Genomic DNA, 27,205 nt, shown 5'->3' with positions numbered 1-27,205 from the left:
TCACTAAGTGCAAACCAGATGGGATGGCGTATCGCTGCAGAATGCTGTGGTAGCCATGCTGGTTAAGAGTGCCTTGAATTCTAAATAAATCACTGACAGTGTCACCAACAAGCACCATCACACCTCCTCCTCCATGCTTCACGGTGGGAACCACACATGCGGAGATCATCTGTTCACCTACTCTGTGTCTCACAAAGACACAGTGGTTGGAACCAAAAATCGAACAGTTGGACACATCAGATCAAAGGACAGACTTCCACCGGTCTAATGTCCATTGCTCGTGTTTCTTGGCCCAAGCAAGTCTCTTCTTCTCATTGATGTCCTTTAGTAGTAGTTTGTTTGCAGCAATTTGACCATAAAGGCCTGATTCACACAGTCTCCTCTGAACAGTTGATGTTGAGATGTGTCTGTTACTTGAACTCTGTGAAGAATTTATTTGGGCTGCAATTTCTGAGGCTGGTGTCGTGGAAATTTCCTCTATTTACCAAATCATGGGAGCAAACCACACACACAAGTCAGAGTTAGTTATAAAAGTCCATCTTTAATTATATGAGCTCTATCACAACCCTGTGACTCTCAGATTGATTCAGTGTCTCCCAGTGAATCCTCTGAGAGCCCCCTTACAATGCAACTGAGTTCCTTTAATAGCAAAGACACACATAGTCAGACAGCATAGACATAACTCATCGTTCAGCTTTGTCTCCTTTCCCAAACCCAGAACCATAAACCAATCCTCCATTACAACAGGCATATATCAAATTGTCATTTAGATACAACCCACTCTAAATACAAACTCCTGGACAAACTCACGGAGAGGAGGGTGAGGCTATAGGTTAAGATAGAAACAACATAAGAGGGAGCATAGAATGATTCCAGACACTGCAACCTTCCTTTCCCCACTATGGGAAAGGTAGAGAGTGAAAGATATGTTTACACATGATGACACTTTGACCTCTCCCCTCTCAGCAGCCCAGGCAACTTAGTTTTGACATAGAACAGATAACTCCAACCTCACCACAGAATTACACAAAAATACCATTCTGATGAGAATTAACTTACACATTTTGATGAATATAAAACATCTTACATATGTTACCAACAAATTCTGAATCTTCCCTAACACTGGTAACACAAATTAACCTATTCGCATGAGAGCCAGTTTCATCATTATGCTTGATGGTTTTCGTGACTGCACTGAAGAAACTTGAAAAGTTCTTGAAATTTTCCAAATTGACTGACCTTCATGTCTTAAAATAATGATGAACTGTTGTTTCTCTTTGCTTATTTGAGCTGTTGTTTCCATAATATGGACTTCGTCTTCTACCAAATAAGGATATATTCTGTATACCCCCCCCCCCCACCTTGTTACAGCACAACTGATTGGCTCAGTTGGAAAGACATTTCACTAATGAACTTTTAACAAGGCACACCTGTTAATTGAAATACATTCCGGGTGACTACCTCATGAAGCTGGTTGAGAAAATGCCAAGAGTGTGCAAAGCTGTCATCAAGGCAAAGAGTGGCTACTTTGAAGAATCTCAAATATAAAATATATTTTGATTTGTTTAACACTTTTTTGGTTACCACATGATTCCATATGTGTTATTTCATAGTTTTGAGGTCTTCACTATTATTCTACAATGTAGAAAATAGTAAAAATAAAGAAAAAACCTTGAATGAGTAGGTGTGTCCAAACTTTTGACTGCGATTGTATTTTCCAAAAAAATTGTTTTTTCAGCTGTTTAAAGCTGGTGTGCAAAAATGACACTTAAGAACAGGAAGCATAGAAATCGCACACAGAACAGATATAGCGCTTCTTAGACATGCTTTCAATGAGAATGACAGATCTATAACTCACAATTCTATGTGAATTTGTTCAGGTCACCCAAAATGTTACATATTGCAGCTTTTAGATATATGTACCATTATGTTTGTATTTGTGGATTCATTTACTTCTAACTGATGCCTTTCAAGAAGGTTATCGATTAAGATTTATTTTTCCTAATCGAAAACGATAGAAGGCATTGGGAAGCGTGTGCAGATCCCCTTCTAAAATGGTTCTTTGGCTGTCCCCATAGGACAGGGCTCTCCAACCGTTCCTAGAGAGCTACCGTCTTGTAGGTTCACGCCAACCCCTATTGTAACTAACCTGATTCAGCTTATCAACCAGCGAATTATTAGAATCAGGTGAGCAAAAACCTACAGGACAGTAGCTCTCCAGGAACAGGGTTGGAGTGAAAACCTACAGGACGGTAGCTCTCCAGGAACAGGGTTGGAGTGAAAACCTACAGGACGGTAGCTCTCCAGGAACAGGGTTAGAGTGAAAACCTACAGGACGGTAGCTCTCCAGGAACAGGGTTGGAGCAAAAACCTACAGGACGGTAGCTCTCCAGGAACAGGGTTGGAGTGAAAACCTACAGGACGGTAGCTCTCCAAGAACAGGGTTGGAGTGAAAACCTACAGGACGGTAGCTCTCCAGGAACAGGGTTAGAGAGCCCTGCCATGTGAGAACCATTTGAATGGTCCCAGGAAGAACCCTTTTGTTTTCCATTTAGGGCCCTTTCTACAGAGGGTTCAACATGGAACCCGAAAGACTTCCACCTGGAACCAAAAAGGGTTCTATCTGGAACCAAAAAGGGTTCTATCTGGAACCAAAAAGCGTTCTCCTTTTGGGACAGCCAAAAAACCCTTTGTGAATGATTTTTTCCAGGTGTTTGACTTGGAGTGCTTCTTGCCCTAACTACTGAACTTTTAGAATACTCAGGTATTCAAACCAGCTACCTTTCAGTTACTGGCCTGATGCACTAATTGCTAGGCTACCTGCTGCCTTTAGACTTACCTGAGAGTTTAAGCTTATGCGTTAAGGAATTCACAATAACACTACATCGCCTAAATAAACATGAAGAAACTACCAAAATATAGGATCATCTAGATAGCAAGTCAATACCTTACCCAGCTCAGAGTTCATGGTACAGAGATGCAAACTCAAATGTTTAGAGGTCTTCAGTCATAACCTCTAAGGGATCGGTGTCCCCCTCGTGGGACAGTTGAGCTAACATAGGCTAATGTGATTAGCATGATGTTGTAAGTAACAAGACAATTTCCCAGAACATAGGCATATCTGATATAAACAGAAAGCTTAAATTCTTGTTAATCTAACTGCACTGTCCAATTTACAGTAGCTATTAGAGTGGAATAACACCATGCTATTGTTTGAGGAGAGTGCACAGTTATGTACTATCAATAAATCAAATAGGCACATTTGGGCAGACTTGATACAACATTTTGAATGATGATGCAATGGTTCATTGGATCAGTCTAAAACGTTGCACATACACTGCTGCCATCTAGTGGCCAAAATCTAAATTGCGCTTAAACTGCACTAATACATTGTGGCCTTTCTCTTGCATTTCAAAGATGATGAAAAACAAAACAACAACAAAAAATGCATTTGTTTTTTTATTTGTATTATCTTTTACCAGATCTAATGTGTTATACTCTCTTAGATTAATTTCCACAAACTTCAAAGTGTTTCCTTTCAAATGATATCAAGGATATGCTTCAGGTCCTGAGCTACAGGCAGTAGATTTGGGCATGTCATTTTAGGCAAAAATGTAAAAAAAAAAAAAAAAAAGGGTTTGATCCTTAATAATAATAATTTAATCTGTAAAGTGCTTTTCTCACATCCAAGGCACAACATAAATGTGAAACCTTGATGGAAAAGATGATTGTAAACACTTGTTTATTACAGTTTTATTTGTATTTGCATAAAAGTGCCTTATGGTAGAACCTGCTTTGTAAGTATATTTATAACGGCCTTTTGATTGTTTATCCCAACTTAAACATGTGCTTCTACTGTTACCATATTCTGTTGCATTTAGAGCTTCTAAAGGTTACAGTACGTTATGAATGTCTTCTGGACTGGATGGAAACGAGATGAGGAGCAGAGATCCCTGAGACAATGGTGGAATATGGAGAAAAATAGGAATAGAATGCATAGAACCCATAGTTCTAGAAATAGAATCCCTATTATGTTCTATAGATTATATTTATATGTGGAGAGTAAACTTTGTAATGATTAGATATAGCAGGACAATCTTGTTATAGCTGCATGAGAGAATATCAGTGTTCAGAGTTTTTTTTGTCATGATTTTATTTATTTCTGATTGGCTGCCCTGTATTACCATTGTAAATACCAACACATCTCTAAGACTAATGAATTAAAATTGACAGCTAACAGTGGGGAGAGTTTGATGAGAATCGACTGGGTTTGTTGATGGTTTTTCTGTCAAAATGCCAGATCCTGCATTTTGGCTTGTGGACACTAGATGATGATAACACATTCTGGTTTGACTTGGCTTGGAAAGAAATACTGGTACTGTATATATATACTGAACCCCACTTCTCCTTTACCCAAATCCAGACAGGTGATGTTGTATTTCTATGTTTGGCCGGGTAGGGTTCTCAATCAGGGACAGCTGTCTATCGTTGTCTCTTGAGAACCATACGTAGGTAGCCCTTTTTCCCACCTATCTTTGTGGGAAGTTGACTTTGTTTATGGCACACGGCCTTTAGCTTCACGGTTTGTTTTGTAGTGTTTATTGTCTTGTTCAGCGTCTTTTCATTCTAATAAAGAATATGTTCACGCTGCACCTTGGTCCAGTTCCTTCAATGGTCGTGTGTGGTTCCCAGCCTGCTACAGACCTATATCTACCCTGCCTTTCTAAGGTCTTCGAAAGCCAAGTTAACAAACAGAACACCGACCATTTCGAATCCCACTGTGCCTTCTCTACGATGCAATCTGGTTTCAGAGCTGGTCATGGGTTCATCTCAGCCACGCTCAAGGTCCTAAACGATATCATAACCACCACCAATAAAAGACAATACTGTGCAGCCGTATTCATCGACCTGGCAAAGGCTTTCGACTCAGTCAATCACCATATTCTTATCGGCAGACTCAACAGCCTTGGTTTCTCAAATGACTGCCTTGCCTGGTTCACCAACTGCTTCTCAGATAGAGTTCAATGTGTCAAATCGGAGGGCCTGTTGTCCGGACCTCTGGCAGTCTCTATGGGGGTACCACAGGGTTCAATTCTCGGGCGGACTCTCTTCTCTGTATACATCAATGATGTCGCTCTCGCTGCTGGTGATTCTCTGATCCACCTCTACGCAGACGACACCATTCTGTATACTTCTGGCCCTTCTTTGGACACTGTGTTAACTAACCTCCAGATGAGTTTCAATGCCATACAACTCTCCTTCTAGTAAAACTAAATGCATGCTCTTCAACCGATCACTGCCCGTCCGTCCAGCATCACTACTCTGGATGGTTCTGACTTAGAATATGTGGACAACTACAAATACCTAGGTGTCTGGTTAGACTGTAAACTCTCCTTCCAGACACATATCAAACATCTCCTATCCAAATTTCAATCTAGAATTGGCTTCCTATTTCGCAACCAAGCATCCTTCACTCATGCTGCCAAACATACCCTCGTAAAACTGACCATCCTACCGATCCTTGACTTTGGCGATGTCATTTACAAAATAGCCTCCAACACTCTACTCAGAAAATTGGATGCAGTCTATCACAGTGTCATCCGTTTTGTCACTAAAGCTCCATATACTACCCACCACTGTGACCTGTATGCTCTCGTTGGCTGGCCCTTGCTTCATATTCGTCGCCAAACCCACATCTATAAGTCTTTGCTAGGTAAAGCCCCGCTTTATCTCAGCTCACTGGTCACCATAGCAGCACCCACCCGTAGCACGCGCTCCAGCAGGTATATTTCACTGGTCACCCCCAAAGCCTATTCCCCATTTGGTCGCCTTTCCTTCCAGTTCTCTGCTGCCAATGACTGGAACTAATTGCAAAAAATCATTGAAGCTGGAGACTCATATCTCCCTTACTAACTTTAAGCATCAGCTGCCAGGGCAGCTCACAGATCATTGCACCTGTACATAGCCCATCTGTAAATAGCCCATCCAAATACCTCATCCCCATATTGTTAATATCTTTTTTGCTCCTTTGCACCCCAGTATCTCTACTTGCACGTTCACCTTCTGCACATCTTTCACTCCAGTGTTTAATTACTAAATTGTAATTACTTCGCCACTACGGCCTATTTATTGCCTTTACCTCCCTAATCTTACCTCCTTTGCACACACTGTATATAGATTTTTTCTATTGTGTTATTGACTGTATGTTTGTTTTATTCCATGTGTAACTCTGTGTTGTTGTTTGTGTCGCACTGCTTTGTTTTATCTTGGCCAGGTCGCAGTTGCAAATGAGAACTTGTTCTCAACTGGCCTACCTGGTTAAATAAAGGTGAAATAAAATAAACAAAAATAAAAAATAATAAAACATTTAAAAAATCATCCGGCCGTGATTGGGATCGGACGTTGTACAATTGTCCCAGCGTCGTCCGGGTTTGGCCTGGGTAGGCCGTCATTGTAAATAGGAATTTGTTTTTAACTGACTTGCCTAATCAAATAAAGGTTAAATAAATAAATACTAATATATATATATCCAAATGCCAAGAATACTTAAACATTTTGTAAAAACTGTTCATATGTAAGAATACATTGTTTCGAGAATGAAAATGCAGAGGTATCCTTATATAAAATAAACGGAACATTCAAAGGATGAACGCATATGCTTTTTGTAATTAATAATTACATACATATAATAGTACCAAGGGTAGACTGTGGTTCCTTCATCTTATTGAAGTACAATTGCCTGCATGGTTTAAGGTTTAATGCTATAATATAACAAAATGCCCTACGCTGATGGTGCCGGAGATAACACTGAAACATGCATGAGAGCATCAGCTGTTCTGGACGATTGTGTGATCACGCTCTCAGCAGCCGATGTGAGCAAGACCTTTAAACAGGTCAATATACACAAGGCCGCAGGGCCATACGATTTACCAGGACCTGTACTCCAAGTATGCGCTGACCAGCTGGCAAGTGTCTTCACTGTCATTTTCAACCTCTCCCTGTCTGAGTCTGTAATACCAACATGTGTCAAGCAGACAACCATAGTTCCCTGTGCCCAAGAACACTAAGGTAACCTGCCTAAATGAATACCGACCCGTAGCACTCATGTCTGTCGTGTGGTCAGGTGCCACAGTAAAGGAAAATTGCAGTTGGCTCAGAACAATTGGCTCAGAACAATTGGCTCAGAACAGGGCAGCACGGCTGGCCCTTGGATGTACACAGAGTTCTAATATTAATCATATGCATGTCAATCTCTCCTGGCTCAAAGTAGAGGAGAGATTGACTGCATCACTACTTGTCTTTGTGAGAGGTATTGACATCTTGAATGCTCCAAGCTGTCTGTCAAACTACTGGCACACAGCTCGGACACCCATACATACCCCACAAGACATGCCACCAGAGGTCTCTTCACAGTCCCCAAGTCCAGAACAGACAATGGGAGGCACACAGTACTACATAAAGCCATGACTACATGGAACTCTATTCCACATAAAGTACCTCATGCAAGCAGTACAATTAAATAAAAAAAACAGATTCAAAAAACACCTTATGGAACAGCGGGGACTGTGAAGCAACACAAACATTGGCACACACACACACACATACACATACACATAACATACTCACTAAACATACACATGGATTTAGTAATGTAGATATGTGGTAGTGGTGGAGTGGGGGCCTGAGGGCACACAGTGTGTGGTGAAATGTGTGAATGTATTGTAATGTTTTAAAATGGTATAAACTGCTTTATTTTGCTGGACCCCAGGAAGAGTGCTTTGGCAGCAGCTAAAGTGGGTTCATAATACAAATACAAATACGGGCACCTGCCAGTTGGTCAGCACATGCCCGGAGCACACATTCTGGTACTCCATCTGGCCCAGCAGCCTTGTGAATGTTGACCTGTTTAAAGGTATTACTCACGTCGGCAACGGAGAGCATGATCACACAGTCATCCAGAACAGCTGATGCTCTCATGCATACCTCAGTGTTGCTTGCCTCGAAGCGAGCATAGAAGTAATTTAGCTCGTCTGATAGGCTCGTGTCACTGGGAAGCTCGCGGCTGTGCTTCCCTTAGTAGTCTGTAATAGTTTGCAAGCCCTGCCACATCCGACGAGCGTTGGAGCTGGTGTAGTACGATTAAATCTTAGCCCTGTATTGACGCTTTGCCTGTTTGATGGTTCGTCGGAGGGCATAGCAGGATTTTTTATAAGCTTCCGGATTTGAGTCCCACACCTTGAAAGCGGCAGCTCTACCCTTTAGCTCAGTGCGAATGTTGCCTGTAATCCATGGCTTCTGGTTGGGGTATGTACGTACGGTCACTGTGGGGATGACGTCCTGAATGCACTTATTGATAAAGCCAGTGACTGATGTGGTGTATTCCTCAATGTCATCGGAAGAATCCCGGAACATATTCCAGTCTGTGCTGCAAAACAGTCCTGTAGTTTAGCATCTACTTCATCTGACCACTTTTTTTATGTACCGAGTCACTGGTGCTTCCTGCTTAAATTTTTGCTTGTAAGCAGGAATCAGGAGGATAGAATTGTGGTTGGATTCACCAAATTGGAGAGCTTTGTATGCGTCTCTGTGTGTGGAGTACAGGTGATCTATAATTTGTTTAACTCTGGTTGCACATTTAAGGTGTTGATAGAAATTAGGTATAGCTGATTTAAGTTTCCCTGCATCAAAGTCTCCGGCCACTAGAAGCGCCGCCTCTGGGTGATGGTTTCCTGTTTGCTTATTTCCTTATACTGCTGAATGAGTGCGGTCTTAGTGTCAGCATCCGTCTGTTGTGGTAAATAAACAGCCAAGTAATGTATAGCTGAAAACTCTCTAGGCAAATAGTGTGTTCTGAATTTTATCACAAGATACTCTACTTCAGGCGAGCAAAATCTAGAGAATTCCTTAGATTTCATGCACCCCCCCCCCCCCCCCCCTCGTCTATCTTGCCGGTGCAGCGTATATCTCTCTAGCTGAATATCCATGTCATCATTCAGCCACGATTCCGTGAAGCATAAGATTTTACAGTTTTTTAATGTCCCATTGTGTAACGCTCGTCCTCTTCTTCTGATGAGGAGTAAGAGAGATCGGACCAATTTGCAGCGTTGTAAGTGTCCATTTTAATAAGTCAAACTGAACACTACAAAAATACAAAATAACAAAGTGAAACAAACTAAACAGTCCAGTGTGGGACTAACACTGAAAATAATCACCCACGAAACACAATAGAAAACTACCTAAATATGGTTCTCAATCAGGGACAGCAATAGACAGCTGCCTCTAATTGAGAACCATACCAGGCCAAACACAGAAATAGCAAATCATAGAAAAACTAACATAGACAACCCACCCAACTCACGCCCTGACCATACTAAAACAAAGACATAACAAAATAACTAAGGTCAGAACGGTTGGTTGGATAGTCGTGATCGTACCTCATCTAATTTATTGTCCAGTGATTGCACGTTAGCGAATAATATTGACGGTAACAGCAGCTTTCCCACTCGCCTTCTGCAAATCCTTACAAGGCACCCCGCTCTGTGTCGTCTGTACCTGTGTCACTTCCTCTTGCCAATAACTGGGATGTTGGCCTTCTCGGCTGTTCGGAGAATGTCCTGTGTGTCCTACTTGTTGAAGAAAAAAATCTTTGTCTAATCTGAGGTGAGTGATCTCTGTCCTGATGTCCAGAAGCTCTTTTTTTTTGCCGTAAGATACGGTGGCAGAAACATTATGTATAATATAAGTTAATAAAGCCACATAACAGCACAATTAGTTGGGCGCCCGTAAAACTGCTGCCAATTCTTCCGCCGCCATTTTTAGTTGCCTGGTACGACAACTGCTCGTCCTCCGACCGCAAGGCAATACAGAGGGTAGTGCGTATGGCCCAGTACATCACCGGAGCCAAGCTTCCTGACATAAAGAACCTCTATACCAGGCATTGTCAGAGGAAGGCCCTAAAAATGTTCAAAGACTCCAGCCACACTGGTCATTGACTGTTCTCTCTGTTACCACACGACAAATGGTACCAGAGCACCAAGTCTAGGTCCAAGGGGCTGCTAAACAGCTTCTACCCAAGTCTAGGTCCAAGGGGCTTCTAAACAGCTTCTACCCCCCCCAAGCAAAAAGACTCCTGAACAGCTAATCAAATGGAAACCCAGGAGATTTGCATTGCTCCCCCTCCCTTCACTTCTCTTCTACGTTGCTGCTCCTCTCTGTTATCATCTATGCATATTCACTTTGATAACTCTACCTACATGTGCATATTACCTCAACACCCTGCTCATTGAAGTACCCCCTGTATATAGCCTCCACATTGAGTCTGTACCAGTACCCCCTGTATATAGCCTCCACATTGACTCTGTACCAGTACCCCCTGTATATAGCCTCCACATTGACTCTGTACCGGTACCCCCTGTATATAGCCTCCACATTGACTCTGTACCAGTACCCCCTGTATATAGCCTCCACATTGACTCTTTACCGTAACACCCTGTATATAGCCTCCACATTGACTCTGTACCAGTACCCCCTGTATATAGCCTCCACATTGACTCTGTACCAGTACCCCCTGTATATAGCCTCCACATTGACTCTTTACCGTAACACCCTGTATATAGCCTCCACATTGACTCTGTACCAGTACCCCCTGTATATAGCCTCCACATTGACTCTGTACCAGTTCCCCCTGTATATAGCCTCCACATTGACTCTTTACCGTAACACCCTGTATATAGCCTCCACATTGACTCTGTACCAGTACCCCCTGTATATAGCCTCCACATTGACTCTGTACCAGTACCCCCTGTATATAGCCTCCACATTGACTCTGTACCAGTACCCCCTGTATATATTTTTTTGTTGATTTGAAGGCACACTCTTTAAGATAATATAAATACGAACTAGCTCTGAAATGTTCTTTGTCACCCAATCAAAGACCTGTGTGTGTGTGTGTGTGTGTGTGTTTGTGTGTGTGTGTGTTTGTGTGTGTGCGTGTGTGTGTGTGTGTGTGTGTGTGTGTGTGTGTGTGTGTGTGTGTGTGTGTGTGTGTGTGTTGGGTTGTGTGTGTGTGTGTGTCATCCTGGTTGTCATGGTGAGTAATGGTGGAACAGTCAGAGGCACTGGGGGGTTATTCTGATAACAATAAGAGGATAGAGAAGCACATTAGTCTTAGTAAGACAGTCTTTTGGTGGTAAGTTGGTTACTCTGTAGGGACCACAGAGGCTGCATTAACACAGGCACTCCTATTCTGATGTATACAGTATATATACATATTTATATATTTTTATTTTAACCAATCAGATCAGCTTTGAAAACTAATTGGGCTGCCTGTGTAAACTCAGCTAGAGAGAGACAGACAGGGATCTTATTTGCCATCACACACACACACACACACACACACACACACACACACACACACACACACACACAGTACCAGTGTTGTTTCTGTCCTTCTCCTTGCTCTAACCAGGGACCCTCTGAACACGTAAACAACTGGCTATCCCACGAAGCATCGTTACTTATCACTACTACGGCAAACTATTGACTAGCTATCCCATTTCTCACTGGTCACATCAGTACTGTCAGTCATCAGGCAAGAAGAACATGCCAAACAAAACCAGAAGGGTCACAATCTGAACCTTGTTCATCAAACAGGATAACAAGGTAGCCTGTACAACCTATGATATGTGTTAACTTAGTTCATATAGAACAAACGTGAATCTGCATACTGGTATGTGCTGCTAAGTGCTGAGTGGATGAGGACGTTTCGACTGGGTTTTCAAAGTGCTGTGGTTGACCTGCTCGTCAGAAACTAAGAAACTCTGATATTTCTGAATTGCTAACTGGTTGTATTTATACAGTCGTGGCCAAAAGTTTTGAGAATGACACAAATATTAATTTTCACTAACTCTGCTGCCTCAGTGTCTTTAGATATTTTTGTCAGATGTTACTATGGGATACTGAAGTATAATTACAAGCATTTCATTAGTGTCAAAGGCTTTTATTGACAATTACATGAAGTTGAAGCAAAGAGTCTATATTTGCAGTGTTGACCCTTCTTTTTCAAGAACTTTGTCCAGGCATGCTGTCAATTAACTTCTGGGCCACATCCTGACTGATGGCAGCTCATTCTTGCATAATCAATGCTTGGAGTTTGTCAGAATTTGTGGGGTTTTGTTTGTCCACCCGCCTCTTGAGGATTGACCACAAGTTCTCAATGGGATTAAGGTCTGGGGAGTTTCCTGGCCATGGACCCAAAATATTGATGTTTTGTTCCCTCATTCGGGGACCAAGCTGTGTCACATCTGACTGTGATTGGGGGAGTCCCATAGGGCGGAGCACAATTGGCCCAGCGTCATCTAGGTTTGGCCGGTGTAGGCCGTCATTGTAAATAAGAATTTGTTCTTAACTGACTTGCCTAGTTAAATAAAATAAAAAATGAAAGACATGCCTAATTAGTAGTTGATCTTTTTTGTTGTCTATCTTTTACATGGTGAAACCTACAGACAACTCCTTGGTTCTGTATTTGCTGTATACTCTACAGAGTATTGTCAATGTTGGTGTCTTAGGGTAGAGGTCATTTGTTGTCATAGTTTCCCTCCGTCTTCTCTCATGGTTTTATACCTACCACTGAAATGTGGCTGTAGAGATAAACCGACGATGACAATACAAGTCCATCACCTTTCACTGTGATGCCTTTTGGCAACTGAATGTTCCGGAAGACAACTGGCTGTAAATGGATCGGAATCCATAAGAAAGGATTTATCTGTTTAATAACACTGTTTAGTCACGGGGGCCCTTCGAGGCCCTATAGTGCACAGTTACTTTCTGTGTGTGTGTGTGTGTGTCTGTGTGTGTGTGTGTTGTCACTTCAGGGACCCTTAATGCACATCTGCTTCCCCTTTATCCCACCAAATGGACGTGGGCTACCATCATATTAAGAGCCGTTCTTCGTCCCGTGGTGACCTAATAACGCCACGGTCACTCTCCCTGGTCCCTACAGTGCTTACCAGTCCCCTGACCCACTGACCATTCATCTGCCCCATCTCCTGAGGCTCCTGAAGCTCAGGAAGCGGTGGGCGTGTGTCGGCATATAAGGCCAGCTATATGCACCCATCATCCATGTCAGGGTAGCTGGGACTCCAGAAGATCGAGTCAGAGCAAGACCGAGAGCAGCAAGACCAAGAGCATCTCGCCTAAAGACTTGCGCCAGCATCCGAAGATAAGAGCAGTAAAGAACAGTGAAACCAACAGGTGAGATTTTGTTCTGTCTCTCGTCCATCCAACATAAGGTTTCGATTTACTTACCAGGTAAAAGCATTCTAATATAGTCTTTCTTTATCTATTGGTTTCATTCCAACGACAGGTGTGAGCTCCATCCTCCGTCCGTCTCCCATCCATCCATCCATCCGACGTCCTCACCACCCACCCAGAGAACAGAATCATGAACGTTGACACAGCGCTGTGGGGGGTCCTGGTAGGTCTGATCCTAGCCATGGCTGGGGTGGGTCAGTGTCTGCAGGAGGAGAGGGCTGTGGAGAACAACAATCTGCCAGGGGAATCAGGAGAGGTGCTGGCACTGGTAAGACTGACCACTACAACTAAAACAAGTCTGGGGAGCATTCAGCAGGGTGCAATGTTTTTTGGAACATTCAGATAGAAATATGATACATAGAACAAACATATATATATTATTTTACGTAGAATAAGGAATCATGTCAGCTCTATTTGTAGCATTTCTATCTGTTTAACAACGTTTGGTTGTTTGACAGGAGGGCGAGCGCGTGGAAGGGTTTAATGAGTTGGACGATCGTCTCCTAGCCGCTGTGATTCACTCTCTGCTCCAGAGAAACACCAGGAACCCCTCCGTTCTCCACCAGCCTCAGAGGTGAGGATCTGTGTTTGTGTGTCACCTATTTTCCCTTTACCAACCTCAGATGTACCAGTTCACTGTGTAATATATATATATAAACATAAGCATATAAACATATCGTCACCTCTCAGAGTCGAGGAGCCTATCTGTCATCGCACCGCAGAATCACAATTGAGTCTTTCCGTGAAAAGAGTGTATTTTGGCCCTTTGATATTTAAAGTAGAAAATGTGCACCAAAATTGAATTTTAAAAGCCTGTTACATGGAGAATTCAATACATCTAAATGCAGCATTTTAACGTGACCCTCCGTCAACCCTCTGTTACATGGAGAATTCAATTAATCCCTCCGTCAACCCTCTGTTACATGGAGAATTCAATTAATCCCTCCGTCAACCCTCTCTTACATGGAGAATTCAATACATCTAAATGCAGCATTTTAACGTGACCCTCCTTCAACCCTCTGTCACTTCTATGAAGATTTCAACCCACTTAATTCCACCAATTCTCCCAGGTTTGACCACTTTTGTAAAGCTCTAGTTATTTTTTTTTTCTGTCTTACCAAGATGGCATAGCAGTTCAGACGTCTTTTTGTCCTCGTCCTGTCGTGTCCCGTATATATATATATTTACAACTTTTTTTCACATACATTTTTAATTTTCCATAAACTCATCTTCAGAACTCTCTCCTGCAATCCGCTTCACCAATTTATATTTATATAAAAAAGTATTATTTACCTCAGATCTGTAATCCTCCGAGAGGCTAGCCAGAAATTAGCCAGAAGCTAGCCGGGAGCTAGCCAGAAGCTGGTCCAGAAGCTAATCAGAAGCTGGTTCAGAAGCTAGTTCAGAAGCTAGTTAGCCTCTTTACTGGCTAACCGTTAGCACTCAGCTAACCACGGTTTGTGGTCATCGGCTGTCCTTTGGCTCGAGAATCTATCGGCAGTTTTGTACGGCGTGGTGCAGCGGAGCGCGGCTCGGAACGGAACATACCGGACCAATTTTTCACTCCATGTCCCTGGATTTCGGCCGCTGGCTCTGGACATCCATACCTGGATCTCACAGCTAGCTAGCTGCTATCCGTGTGACTATCGGCTTTCGTCGATTCCGGAGCTAACATCAATTGTTCCGGAGCTAGCCAGCTGAAGAGTTCCATCAATCACTCCTGGGCTGCAGTCACCTATCCGGACCCGTTTTGCTGCCTACGCGGAGCCCCACCGGGCCTTCACAGCTGGACTGCCGACGTTGTCTACCCGAGGGAGTTGTCCGGCTGGCTCCTCCGGCGCGACGTTGCCTGGGCGCCCATCTGCGGCCTGCTAGCCATTGGCTGTCTTATCGGCTGCTATCTGAATAGACAATCGGACAATGTATATTTTATTTTTATTTATTTATTTTTCTTCTTGGGCCTCTATAACTTTATCTATTGTTTTTATTTTTGTTGTTGTTGTGTGATTTGGATTAATCCCCTCTACCTCACGGAAACCCACTAATCTACTGACGGAACGCAAGAGGTGGCTAATAACAGACCTCCATCCTATGCTAGCTGTCTAAATCACCGTGACCCCCAACCAACCTCTCCACTCACTAGACCCTTTTGATCACTCGACTAAGCATGCCTCTCCTTGTCCATTGCTGTTCTGGTTAGTGTTTATTGGCTTATTTCACTGTAGAGCCTCTAGTGCTGCTCATTATACCTTATCCAACCTATTAGTTCCACCACCCACACATGCAATGACATCTCCTAGTTTCAATGATGTTTCTAGAGACAATATCTCTCTCTTCATCACTCAATACCTAGGTTTACCTCCACTGTATTCACATCCTACCTTACCTTTGTCTGTACATTATACCTTGATGCTAATTTATCGCCCCCAGAAACCTCCTTTTACTCTCCGTTCCAGACGTTCTAAACGACCAATTCTTATTGCTTTTAGCCGCACCCTAATTCTACTCCTACTCTGTTCCTCTGGCGATGTAGAGGTGAATCCAGGCCCTGCAGTGCCTAGCTTCACTCCTATTCCCCAGGCGCTCTCTTTTGACGACTTCTGTAACCGTAATAGCCTTGGTTTCATGCATGTTAACATTAGAAGCCTCCTCCCTAAGTTTGTTCTATTCACTGCTTTAGCACACTCTGCCAACCCAGATGTTCTAGCTGTGTCTGAATCCTGGCTTAGGAAGACCACCAAAAATTCAGACATTTTTATTCCAAACTACAACATTTTCAGACAAGATAGAACTGCCAAAGGGGGCGGTGTTGCAATCTACTGCAAAGATAGCCTGCAGAGTTCTGTCCTACTATCCAGGTCTGTACCCAAACAATTTGAACTTCTACTTTTAAAAATCCACCTCTCTAAAAACAAGTCTCTCACCGTTGCCGCCTGCTATAGACCACCCTCTGCCCCCAGCTGTGCTCTGGACACCATATGTGAACTGATTGCCCCCCATCTATCTTCAGAGCTTGTGCTGCTAGGCGACCTAAACTTGAACATGCTTAACACCCCAGCCATCCTACAATCTAAACTTGATGCCCTCAACCTCACACAAATTATCAATGAACCTACCAGGTACCTCCCCAAAGCCTTAAACACGGGCACCCTCATAGATATCATCCTAACCAACTTGCCCTCTAAATACACCTCTGCTGTTTTCAACCAAGATCTCAGCGATCACTGCCTCATTGCCTGCATCCGTAATGGGTCAGCGGTCAAACGACCTCCACTCATCACTGTAAAACGCTCCCTGAAACACTTCAGCGAGCAGGCCTTTCTATTCGACCTGGCCGGGGTATCCTGGAAGGATATTGATCTCATCCCGTCAGTAGAGGATGCCTGGATATCTTAAATAAACATGCCCCATTCAAGAAATTTAGAACCAGGAACAGATATAGCCCTTGGTTCTCCCCAGATCTGACTGCCCTTAACCAACACAAAAACATCCCATGGCGTTCTGCATTAGCATCGAACAGCCCCCGTGATATGCAGCTGTTCAGGGAAGCTAGAAACCATTATACACAGGCAGTTAGAAAAGCCAAGGCTAGCTTTTTCAAGCAGAAATTTGCTTCCTGCAACACTAACTCAAAAAAGTTCTGGGACACTGTAAAGTCCATGGAGAATAAGAACACCTCCTCCCAGCTGCCCACTGCACTGAAGATAGGAAGCACTGTCACCACTGATAAATCCACCATAATTGAGAATTTCAATAAGCATTTTTCTACAGCTGGCCATGCTTTCCACCTGGCTACTCCTACCCCGGTCAACAGCACTGCACCCCCCACAGCAACTCGCCCAAGCCTCCCCCATTTCTCCTTCTCCCAAATCCGTTCAGCTGATGTTCTGAATGAGCTGCAAAATCTGGACCCCTACAAATCAGCCGGGCTAGACAATCTGGACCCTTTCTTTCTAAAATTATCTGCCAAAATTGTTGCCACCCCTATTACTAGCCTGTTCAACCTCTCTTTCATGTCGTCTGAGATTCCCAAAGATTGGAAAGCAGCTGCGGTCATCCCCCTCTTCAAAGGGGGTGACACTCTTGACCCAAACTGCTACAGACCTATATCTATCCTACCATGCCTATCTAAGGTTTTTGAAAGCCAAGTCAACAAACAGATTACCGACCATTTCGAATCTCACCATACCTTCTCTGCTATGCAATCTGGTTTCAGAGCTGGTCATGGGTGCACCTCAGCCACGCTCAAGGTCCTAAATGATATCTTAATCGCCATCGATAAGAAACTTTACTGTGCAGCCGTATTCATTGATCTGACCAAGGCTTTCGACTCTGTCAATCACCACATCCTCATCGGCAGACTCGACAGCCTTGGTTTCTCAAATGATTGCCTCGCCTGGTTCACCAACTGCTTCTCTGATAGAGTTCAGTGTGTCAAATCGGAGGGTCTGCTGTCCGGACCTCTGGCAGTCTCTATGGGGGTGCCACAGGGTTCAATTCTTGGACCGACTCTCTTCTCTGTGTACATCAATGAGGTCGCTCTTGCTGCTGGTGAGTCTCTGATCCACCTCTATGCAGACGAAACCATTCTGTAAACTTCTGGCCCTTCTTTGGACACTGTGTTAATTAACAACCCTACAAGCAAGCTTCAATGCTATACAACTCTCCTTCCGTGGCCTCCAATTGCTCTTAAATACAAGTAAAACTAAATGCATGCTCTTCAACCGATCGCTACCTGCACCTACCCGCCTGTCCAACATCACTACTCTGGACGGATCTGACTTAGAATATGTGGACAACTACAAATACTTAGGTGTCTGGTTAGACTGTGAACTCTCCTTCCAGACCCATATCAAACAATTTCCAATTCAAAGTTAAATCTAGAATTGGCTTCCTATTTCGCAACAAAGCATCCTTCACTCATGCTGCCAAACATACCCTTGTAAAACTGACCATCCTACCAATCCTCGACTTTGGCGATGTCATTTACAAAATAGCCTCCAATACCCTACTCAACAAATTGGATGCAGTCTATCACAGTGCAATCCGTTTTGTCACCAAAGCCCCATATACTACCCACCATTGCGACCTGTACGCTCTCGTTGGCTGGCCCTCGCTTCATACTCGTCGCCAAACCCACTGGCTCCATGTCATCTACAAGACCCTGCTAGGTAAAGTCCCCCCTTATCTCAGCTCGCTGGTCACCATAGCATCTCCCACCTGTAGCACACGCTCCAGCAGGTATATCTCTCTAGTCACCCCCAAAACCAATTATTTATTTGGCCGCCTCTCCTTCCAGTTCTCTGCTGCCAATGACTGGAACGAACTACAAAAATCTCTGAAACTGGAAACACTTATCTCCCTCACTAGCTTTAAGCACCAACTGTCAGAGCAGCTCACAGATTACTGCACCTGTACATAGCCCACCTATAATTGAGCCCAAACAACTACCTCTTTCCCTACTGTATTTATTTTATTTATTTTGCTCCTTTGCACCCCATTATTTTTATTTCTACTTTGCACATTCTTCCACTGCAAATCTACCATTCCAGTGTTTTACTTGCTATATTGTATTTACTTTGCCACCATGGCCTTTTTTTGCCTTTACCTCCCTTATCTCACCTAATTTGCTCACATCGTATTTAGACTTGTTTATACTGTATTATTGACTGTATGTTTGTTTTACTCCATGTGTAACTCTGTGTCGTTTTATGTGTCGAACTGCTTTGCTTTATCTTGGCCAGGTCGCAATTGTAAATGAGAACTTGTTCTCAACTAGCCTACCTGGTTAAATAAAGGTGTTCTCAACTAGTCTACCTGGTTAAATAAAGGTGTTCTCAACTAGCCTACCTGGTTAAATAAAGGTGTTCTCAACTGGCCTACCTGGTTAAATAAAGGTGTTCTCAACTAGCCTACCTGGTTAAATAAAGGTGTTCTCAACTGGCCTACCTGGTTAAATAAAGGTGAAATAAAATAAATAAAAAATAAATTTTGCTGCTTCATTTTCTGAAGATTATTATTTATTAATTGTGATTTAGTGATTCATTAACGTCTGTCTCTCATTTTAAAGTCAGCCCTGGTACATTGAACTGAACTCTCATTTTAATATGGTGACACTTGTCACGGTGGATGAAAGGAGTGGACCAAGGTGCAGCGTGGTGAGCGTGTTACATGTCCTTTAATTAAGAAAAAGACGCCGAACAAAACAATACACACTACAAACCAGAAACGTGACGCTTAAGGCTAAGTGCCATAAAGAAAGTCAACTTCCCACCAAGACAGGTGGGGGAAAAAAGGCACCTAAGTATGGTTCCCAATCAGAGACAACGATAGACAGCTGTCCCTGATTGAGAACCACACCCGGCCAAAAACATAGAGATAGAAAATCATAGAAACACAACACATAGAAATGCCCACCCCAACTCACACCCTGACCAAACCAAAATAGAGACATAAAAAGGATCTCCAAGGTCAGGGCGTGACAACACTCTTCTTTTTTAAATATTGTTGTTTTCAACAGAAAACATTGACCATCTACTAGTCAATCATAGCGTAAAAGCAGGTGAGACGGTTCTACTCTTTTGTTGGTCGTTTTCTGGTGTTTTGTGGTAGAAATCTGAGCTGGTTGAGCATAACATGTCAACCCTGTTACCCATAGATAGACAGGCTAGTCATGTTTTAAACAATTATAGTTTATTTTGTGTAGCTTGCATAGGATTTTCACTCCCTGTTGCACACACAACAGGTTTCCGTTCCCCCTGTCACAAGGGGATTTATGGCTGATTTAAGATGAAATCATCAGCCCTGTTACAGTCAACTCTGTTACAGTCAACTCTGTTATAGTCAACTCTGTTACAGTCAACTCTGTTACAGTCAACTATGTTACATTCAACCCTGTTACAGTCAACTCTGTTACAGTCAACTCTGTTACAGTCAACTCTGTTACTGTCATGTATTGTCATGTTGTGTCTTGTTTCTGTCCTTTCCCTTCACCCTGTCTCCCTCTGCTGGTCGTTATTAGGTTACCTTTTCTCCCCCTCTTTCCCCCAGCTGTTCCTTGTCTCCTCCTAACTACCTCGTCACCCCTTTTCCCACCTGTTCCCTTTTTCCCTCTGATTAGTCCTCTATATCTCTCTCTGTTTTTGTTTCTGTCTTTGTCGGATTCTTGTTTGTGTTATTCATGCCTGTACCAGACTATCGTCATGTTTGCTGCAACCTTGTCCTGTCGGAATCTGCCGGTCCATCTGAGCCTACGTATGTTTTGTTATTAAAGAAGCCCTGTTTACGTTAGTTCGCTTTTGGGTCCTCATTCACGCACCTTAACAGTTACATTCAACCCTGTTACAGTCAACCCTGTTACAGTCAACTCTGTTACAGTCAACTCTGTTACAGTCAACTCTGTTACAGTCAACTCTGTTACAGTCAACCCTGTTACAGTCAACTCTGTTATATTCAACTCTGTCACAGTCAACTCTGTTATATTCAACTCTGTTACAGTCAACTCTGTTACAGTCAACTCTGCTACTTTATTTGGTGCTTAATAGACACTTACCATAGTCATTTTTTAATTTAACATCTTGAAATGGAAAACATGTTTTTTTTAATGGTGAACATGTGACATTATGACAGAATGTTTTTTAAAAAGTCAGTGGAGCGGCCCAGAATGTAGTGGATAATGTGTATTTAGAAAATGTTTTCTACTTTTCAGCTCCTTTCAATATACTTCATTGCTGATTCTCTATTCAGAGTTATCCTACTTTATTCCAACAATGAAAAACAACACTATGTTGATCGCATAGTGAGCCAGTGTGAATAGTAAAGTATGAATAATATTTCACACTCAGCTCCACCAACTGCATCAGCAGTTCAGCTTCTCGGGGTCCCTTATTGTTATTGTTATTTTACCTTTATTTAACTAGGCAGGTCAGTAAAGAACAAATTCTTATTTACAATGAGGGCCTACCCCGGGCAAAACCCGGACGATGCTGGGCTAATTATGCGCCGCCCTACGGGACTCCCAATCACAGCTGGTTGTGATAGAGCCTGTGACGCCTTTAGCACTGAGATGCAGTGCCTTAGACCGCTGCGCCACTCGGGAGCCTCCTATTCCCTATGAGGGACCCTACTTATGTCCAGGGCCGTTTAGGGTAGTGCACTACATAGGGAATAGGTTGACATTGGGGTGCTACCTGATACTGAAGAATTACTGCTATCTCCCCTGCAGGTTTGGTCGTGACAGCAGAGGACACTTGATGATGGAGGACAGGATACAGTCCAGAGACTGGGAGCAGGCTCCAGGACATATCTGGGGCATGGCTGTGCCGCAGAGATTTGGCAAGAAATAGGCTTTGGTTGAGACTCAACATCTCACTCACATCTCTGCTGGTAATAAAGAATGTGGTTCAACACCCAGAAAATATAGGTTGAAAGTAAAATATGGACTCATACATTATCCAGTAGATAAATGTTCTCTCTCCCTAACCTGCTGAGTTCCATTCCATTAAGCTGTATAGAACTAGGAGATCTTGGAAACTAGTAAACACCCACCACTTCTCTCAGATTTTAGCAGTGCTGATTGGTGCATATTGGAAATCTGGGAGAAAGTTGAAAACAGAGTAGGTGCGCTTGATTTATCACGCCACATATTGGGGCGACCTGAAATCAAGTGCACCTAAAGTTAGAGCTGCTGTAAATTGGCAGCGTACTTTTGATCGTTGCTCTGCCATTCTCTGTTGAACCAATAAAGGCTTCTGACTTGACAGTGTCTGTTATGAGTGTTATGGGTGATTGGAGAGGGTAAATATTGACTCAATGTGAGCCTGAAGAGTGTATAGACTATTATTAGTGTATATTAGTGTATAGACCCTAGAGTTTCTCTGATCCACTTCTGTTGAGCCACAAGCTAGGTTTCCGTCCAACTGGCAACAGATTTTGATGCGAATATTATAAAACCTGCATTAAAAACAATATGTGTTTCCATCTAATTGACTTGTTGCCGATTAAAAGGCCGTGTGTGACGACATTGTGCACATGAAAATACATTTTTGCAGGTTAAATTACACTGAAAAAAAACCAAACAAGTTAAATGGGTTTCTGTTGCATTTTCCAAGTATACTGATGGTTTTGTCAGAAGAAAAACGATTTAAATCACGACCCCCCTCTGGTGTTGACACATGAGCTCTAAGCCATCAGCTCACAGATACAGTGTAGGTATAGCCTATATGATGAGATTATTAGGGACAAAAGAGTCAGATTATTTTCATTTGTCAAACGGTAGCCAAGTATCATGTCACCGGAATAAAACCCGGGATATTTATCGTAAAGGAGCATCAATCTCATCACCTTGTACTTTCACCACCTTGTGAAGTTCATCACAATTCATTTAATCTGTAGCCAAATAAACTTCATGCTTTCCTGAGTGGTAGTGGGAGGACAGTGGGGGTAAAGTACTTAAGTAAAAATACTTTAAAGTACTTCTTAAGAGGTATCTGTACTTTACTATTTATACTTACTTTACTATTTATTTAACTTTCACTTTACTACATTCCGAAATAAAAATATATACTTTTTTACTCCATACATTTTCCATGACACCCCAAAAGTACTCGTTACATTTTGAATGCTTAGCAGGACAGGACAATGGTCTAATTCACGTGCTTATCAAGAGAACATCCCTGGTCATCCCTACTGCCTCTGATCTGCCGGAATCACTAAACACAAATGCTCTCTTTGTAAATTATGACAGAGTGTTGGAGTGTGCCTCTGGCTATTCGTAAATAAAAAAAACAAGAAAATCATGCCATCTGGGTTGCTTAATAGAAGTATATTTTAGTGATTACTTACTGTATTTCTATTATCCTGTTTATTACTCTGAACAACGTAGTAGTTAGTACTTACTGTATTTCTATTATCCTGTTTATTACTCTGAACAACGTAGTAGTTAGTAGTTACTGTATTTCTGTTATCCTGTTTATCACTCTGAACAACGTAGTAGTAAGTAGTTACTGTATTTCTGTAATCCTGTTTATCACTGAACAACGTAGTAGTTAGTTGTTACTGTATTTCTGTTATCCTGTTTATCACTCTGAACAACGTAGTAGTAAGTAGTTACTGTATTTCTGTTATCCTGTTTATCACTCTGAACAACGTAGTAGTTAGTAGTTACTGTATTTCTGTTATCCTGTTTATCACTCTGAACAACGTAGTAGTTAGTAGTTACTGTATTTCTGTTATCCTGTTTATCACTGAACAACGTAGTAGTTAGTTGTTACTGTATTTCTGTTATCCTGTTTATCACTCTGAACAACGTAGTAGTTAGTAGTTACTGTATTTCTGTTATCCTGTTTATCACTGAACAACGTAGTAGTTAGTTGTTACTGTATTTCTGTTATCCTGTTTATCACTCTGAACAACGTAGTAGTTAGTAGTTACTGTATTTCTGTTATCCTGTTTATCACTGAACAACGTAGTAGTTAGTTGTTACTGTATTTCTGTTATCCTGTTTATCACTGAACAACGTAGTAGTTAGTTGTTACTGTATTTCTGTTATCCTGTTTATCACTCTGAACAACGTAGTAGTTAGTAGTTACTGTATTTCTATTATCCTGTTTATCACTCTGAACAACGTAGTAGTTAGTAGTTACTGTATTTCTGTTATGAAAATAAAAATGTCCAAATGAAACAAACACCCCCACCTCTCTGTCATGGTTTAAACCATTTATTTCTATGTAGTGCTGTTCACTCAGTTGTATTTGGGACAAACCATTCCACTATATTTGGGACAAACCATTCATTCAACAAAATCTAAACCTCAAAACACTTTTGTAATAAATAATGTGGAAGTTGAGGAAGTTGAGGAGACTAAACTTCTTGGAGTAACCCTGGATTGGTCCAAACATACTGATGCAACAGTACAGTAGCTAGTCTGTCTGTAATAAAGCGCTGCTTTCTTGATATTGCTGTCAACAAACAAAGCCCTTACAAGCCATCATTTTGTTGCACCTGCACTACTGCCCAGTCATATGGTCAAGTGCCAAAAAGAGGGATATAGGCAAATTACAGCTGGCCCAGAACAGGGCAGCACGGCTAGCCCTTGGATGTACACAGAGAGCTAACATGTCAATCTCTCCTGGCTCAAAGTAGAGGAGAGAATGACTTCATCACTACTTGTATTTGTGAGAGTTATTCACATGTTGAATGCAATGAGCTGTCTGTTTGAACTACTGGCACACAGCTCAGACACCCTGACTACCCCACAAGACATGCCACCAGAGGTCTCTTCACAGTCCCCAAGTCCAGAACAGACTATGGGAGGCACACAGTACTACACAGAGCCATGACTACATGGAACTCTATTCCACAGTAGTACATAGAGCCATGACTACATGGAACTCTATTCCACAGTACTACATAGAGCCATGACTACATGGAACTCTATTCCACAGTAGTACATATAGCCATGACTACATGGAACTCTATTCCACAGTACTACATAGAGCCATGACTACATGGAACTCTATTCCACAGTACTACATAGAGCCATGACTACATGGAACTCTATTCCACAGTACTACATAGAGCCATGACTACATGGAACTCTATTCCACAGTACTACATAGAGCCATGACTACATGGAACTCTATTCCACAGTACTACATAGAGCCATGACTACATGGAACTCAATTCCACAGTACTACATAGAGCCATGACTACATGGAACTCTATTCCACAGTACTACATAGAGCCATGACTACATGGAACTCCATTCCACAGTACTACATAGAGCCATGACTACATGGAACTCTATTCCACAGTACTACATAGAGCCATGACTACATGGAACTCTATTCCACAGTACTACATAGAGCCATGACTACATGGAACTCTATTCCACAGTACTACATAGAGCCATGACTACATGGAACTCTATTCCACAGTACTACATAGAGCCATGACTACATGGAACTCCATTCCACAGTACTACATAGAGCCATGACTACATGGAACTCTATTCCACAGTACTACATAGAGCCATGACTACATGGAACTCTATTCCACAGTACTACATAGAGCCATGACTACATGGAACTCTATTCCACAGTACTACATAGAGCCATGACTACATGGAACTCTATTCCACAGTACTACATAGAGCCATGACTACATGGAACTCTATTCCACATCAGGTAACTGATGCAGCAGTAGAATCAGACTTTTTTAAAAAACAGATACAAATACACCTTATGGAACAGCGGAGACTGTGAAGAGACACACACACTGGTACAGACACACGCATACACACACAAACGCTAGCACTCTACACACGTACATTGTAATATAGTTGTATGGTGGTATTGTACATTTTGTGTTGTAGATATGTAGTGGTGTAATAGTGTTGTATGATGTACTGTTTTATCTTTTGTTTTATGTGTGATGTAAGTGCCTTAATGTGTTTGGACCCCAGGAAGAGTAGCTGCTGCCTTGGGAAGAACTAATGGGGATCCATAATAAACCTCAGGAAGAGTAGCTGCTGCCTTGGCAGGAGCTAATGGGGATCCATAATAAACCCCAGGAAGAGTAGCTGCTGCCTTGGCAGGAACTAATGAGGATCCATAATAAACCTCAGGAAGAGTAGCTGCTGCCTTGGCAGGAACTAATGGGATCCTTAATAAACCCCAGGAAGAGTAGCTGCTGCCTTGGCAGGAACTAATAGGGATCCTTAATAAACCCCAGGAAGAGTAGCTGCTGCCTTGGCAGGAACTAATGGGGATCCATAATAAACCCCAGGAAGAATAGCTGCTGCCTTGGCAGGAACTAATGGGGATCCATAATAAACTTCAGGAAGAGTAGCTGCTGCCTTGACAGGAACTGATGGGGATCCATAATAAACCCCAGGAAGAGTAGCTGCTGCCTTGGCAGGAACTAATAGGGATCCTTAATAAACCTCAGGAAGAGTTGCTGCTGCCTTGACAGGAACTAATGGGGATCCATAATAAACCCCAGGAAGAGTAGCTGCTGCCTTGGCAGGAACTGATGGGGATCCGTAATAAACCCCAGGAAGAGTAGCTGCTGCCTTGGCAGGAACTAATGGGGATCCATAATAAACCCCAGGAAGAGTAGCTGCTACCTTGACAGGAACTAATGGGGATCCATAATAAACCCCAGGAAGAGTAGCTGCTGCCTTGACAGGAACTAATGGGGATCCATAATAAACCTCAGGAAGAGTAGCTGCTGCCTTGACAGGAACTGATGGGGATCCATAATAAACCCCAGGAAGAGTAGCTGCTGCCTTGACAGGAACTGATGGGGATCCATAATAAACCCCAGGAAGAGTAGCTGCTGCCTTGACAGGAACCAATGGGGATCCTTAATAAACCCCAGGAAGAGTAACTGCTGCCTTGACAGGAACTAATGGGGATCCATAATAAACCCCAGGAAGAGTAGCTGCTGCCTTGTCAGGAACTAATGGGGATCCATAATAAACCCCAGGAAGAGTAGTTGCTGCCTTGGCAGGAACTAATGGGGATCCATAATAAACCCCAGGAAGAATAGCTGATGCCTTGGCAGGAACTAATGGGGATCCATAATAAACCCCAGGAAGAGTAGCTGCTGCCTTGGCAGGAACTAATGGGGATCCATAATAAACCCCAGGAAGAGTAGCTGCTGCCTTGGCAGGAACTAATGGGGATCCATAATAAATACAAATATAAAAATACAATTACAATCTGGACAGATGCAGGTAAATAAAAGTCACGTATCTTCTAATGAACAAAACAAAAATTGTATTTCTGAAATGCCATATGACACTTAGAATACCATCGAACTTGATATACCCTTTCAAAAATCGTGTATCAAAAATATCCATTAATTATAATCCACACAACAATTCACATTT

At 42.5% G+C, this 27,205-nt stretch overlaps 1 protein-coding gene across 1 annotated transcript; it reads left to right on the top strand.

Annotated features, from left to right (window-relative positions):
* Positions 1–13,127: 13,127 nt before the first annotated feature.
* Positions 13,128–22,814, top strand: npffl (neuropeptide FF-amide peptide precursor like). The gene is made up of 4 exons (XM_021570513.2): positions 13,128–13,251; positions 13,364–13,579; positions 13,770–13,885; positions 21,536–22,814. Exons 2-4 carry the CDS (start codon positions 13,442–13,444, stop codon positions 21,654–21,656), a joined length of 375 nt encoding a protein of 124 aa, XP_021426188.2. The 5' UTR covers positions 13,128–13,251; positions 13,364–13,441; the 3' UTR covers positions 21,657–22,814.
* The last annotated feature ends 4,391 nt before the right edge of the window (positions 22,815–27,205 follow it).

This window comes from Oncorhynchus mykiss, chromosome 17, assembly GCF_013265735.2.
Source record: "Oncorhynchus mykiss isolate Arlee chromosome 17, USDA_OmykA_1.1, whole genome shotgun sequence".
Taxonomy (NCBI): domain Eukaryota; kingdom Metazoa; phylum Chordata; class Actinopteri; order Salmoniformes; family Salmonidae; genus Oncorhynchus; species Oncorhynchus mykiss.
The sequence above is the reverse complement of the archived record's forward strand: the minus strand, read 5'-3'. Positions and strand labels throughout refer to the sequence as shown.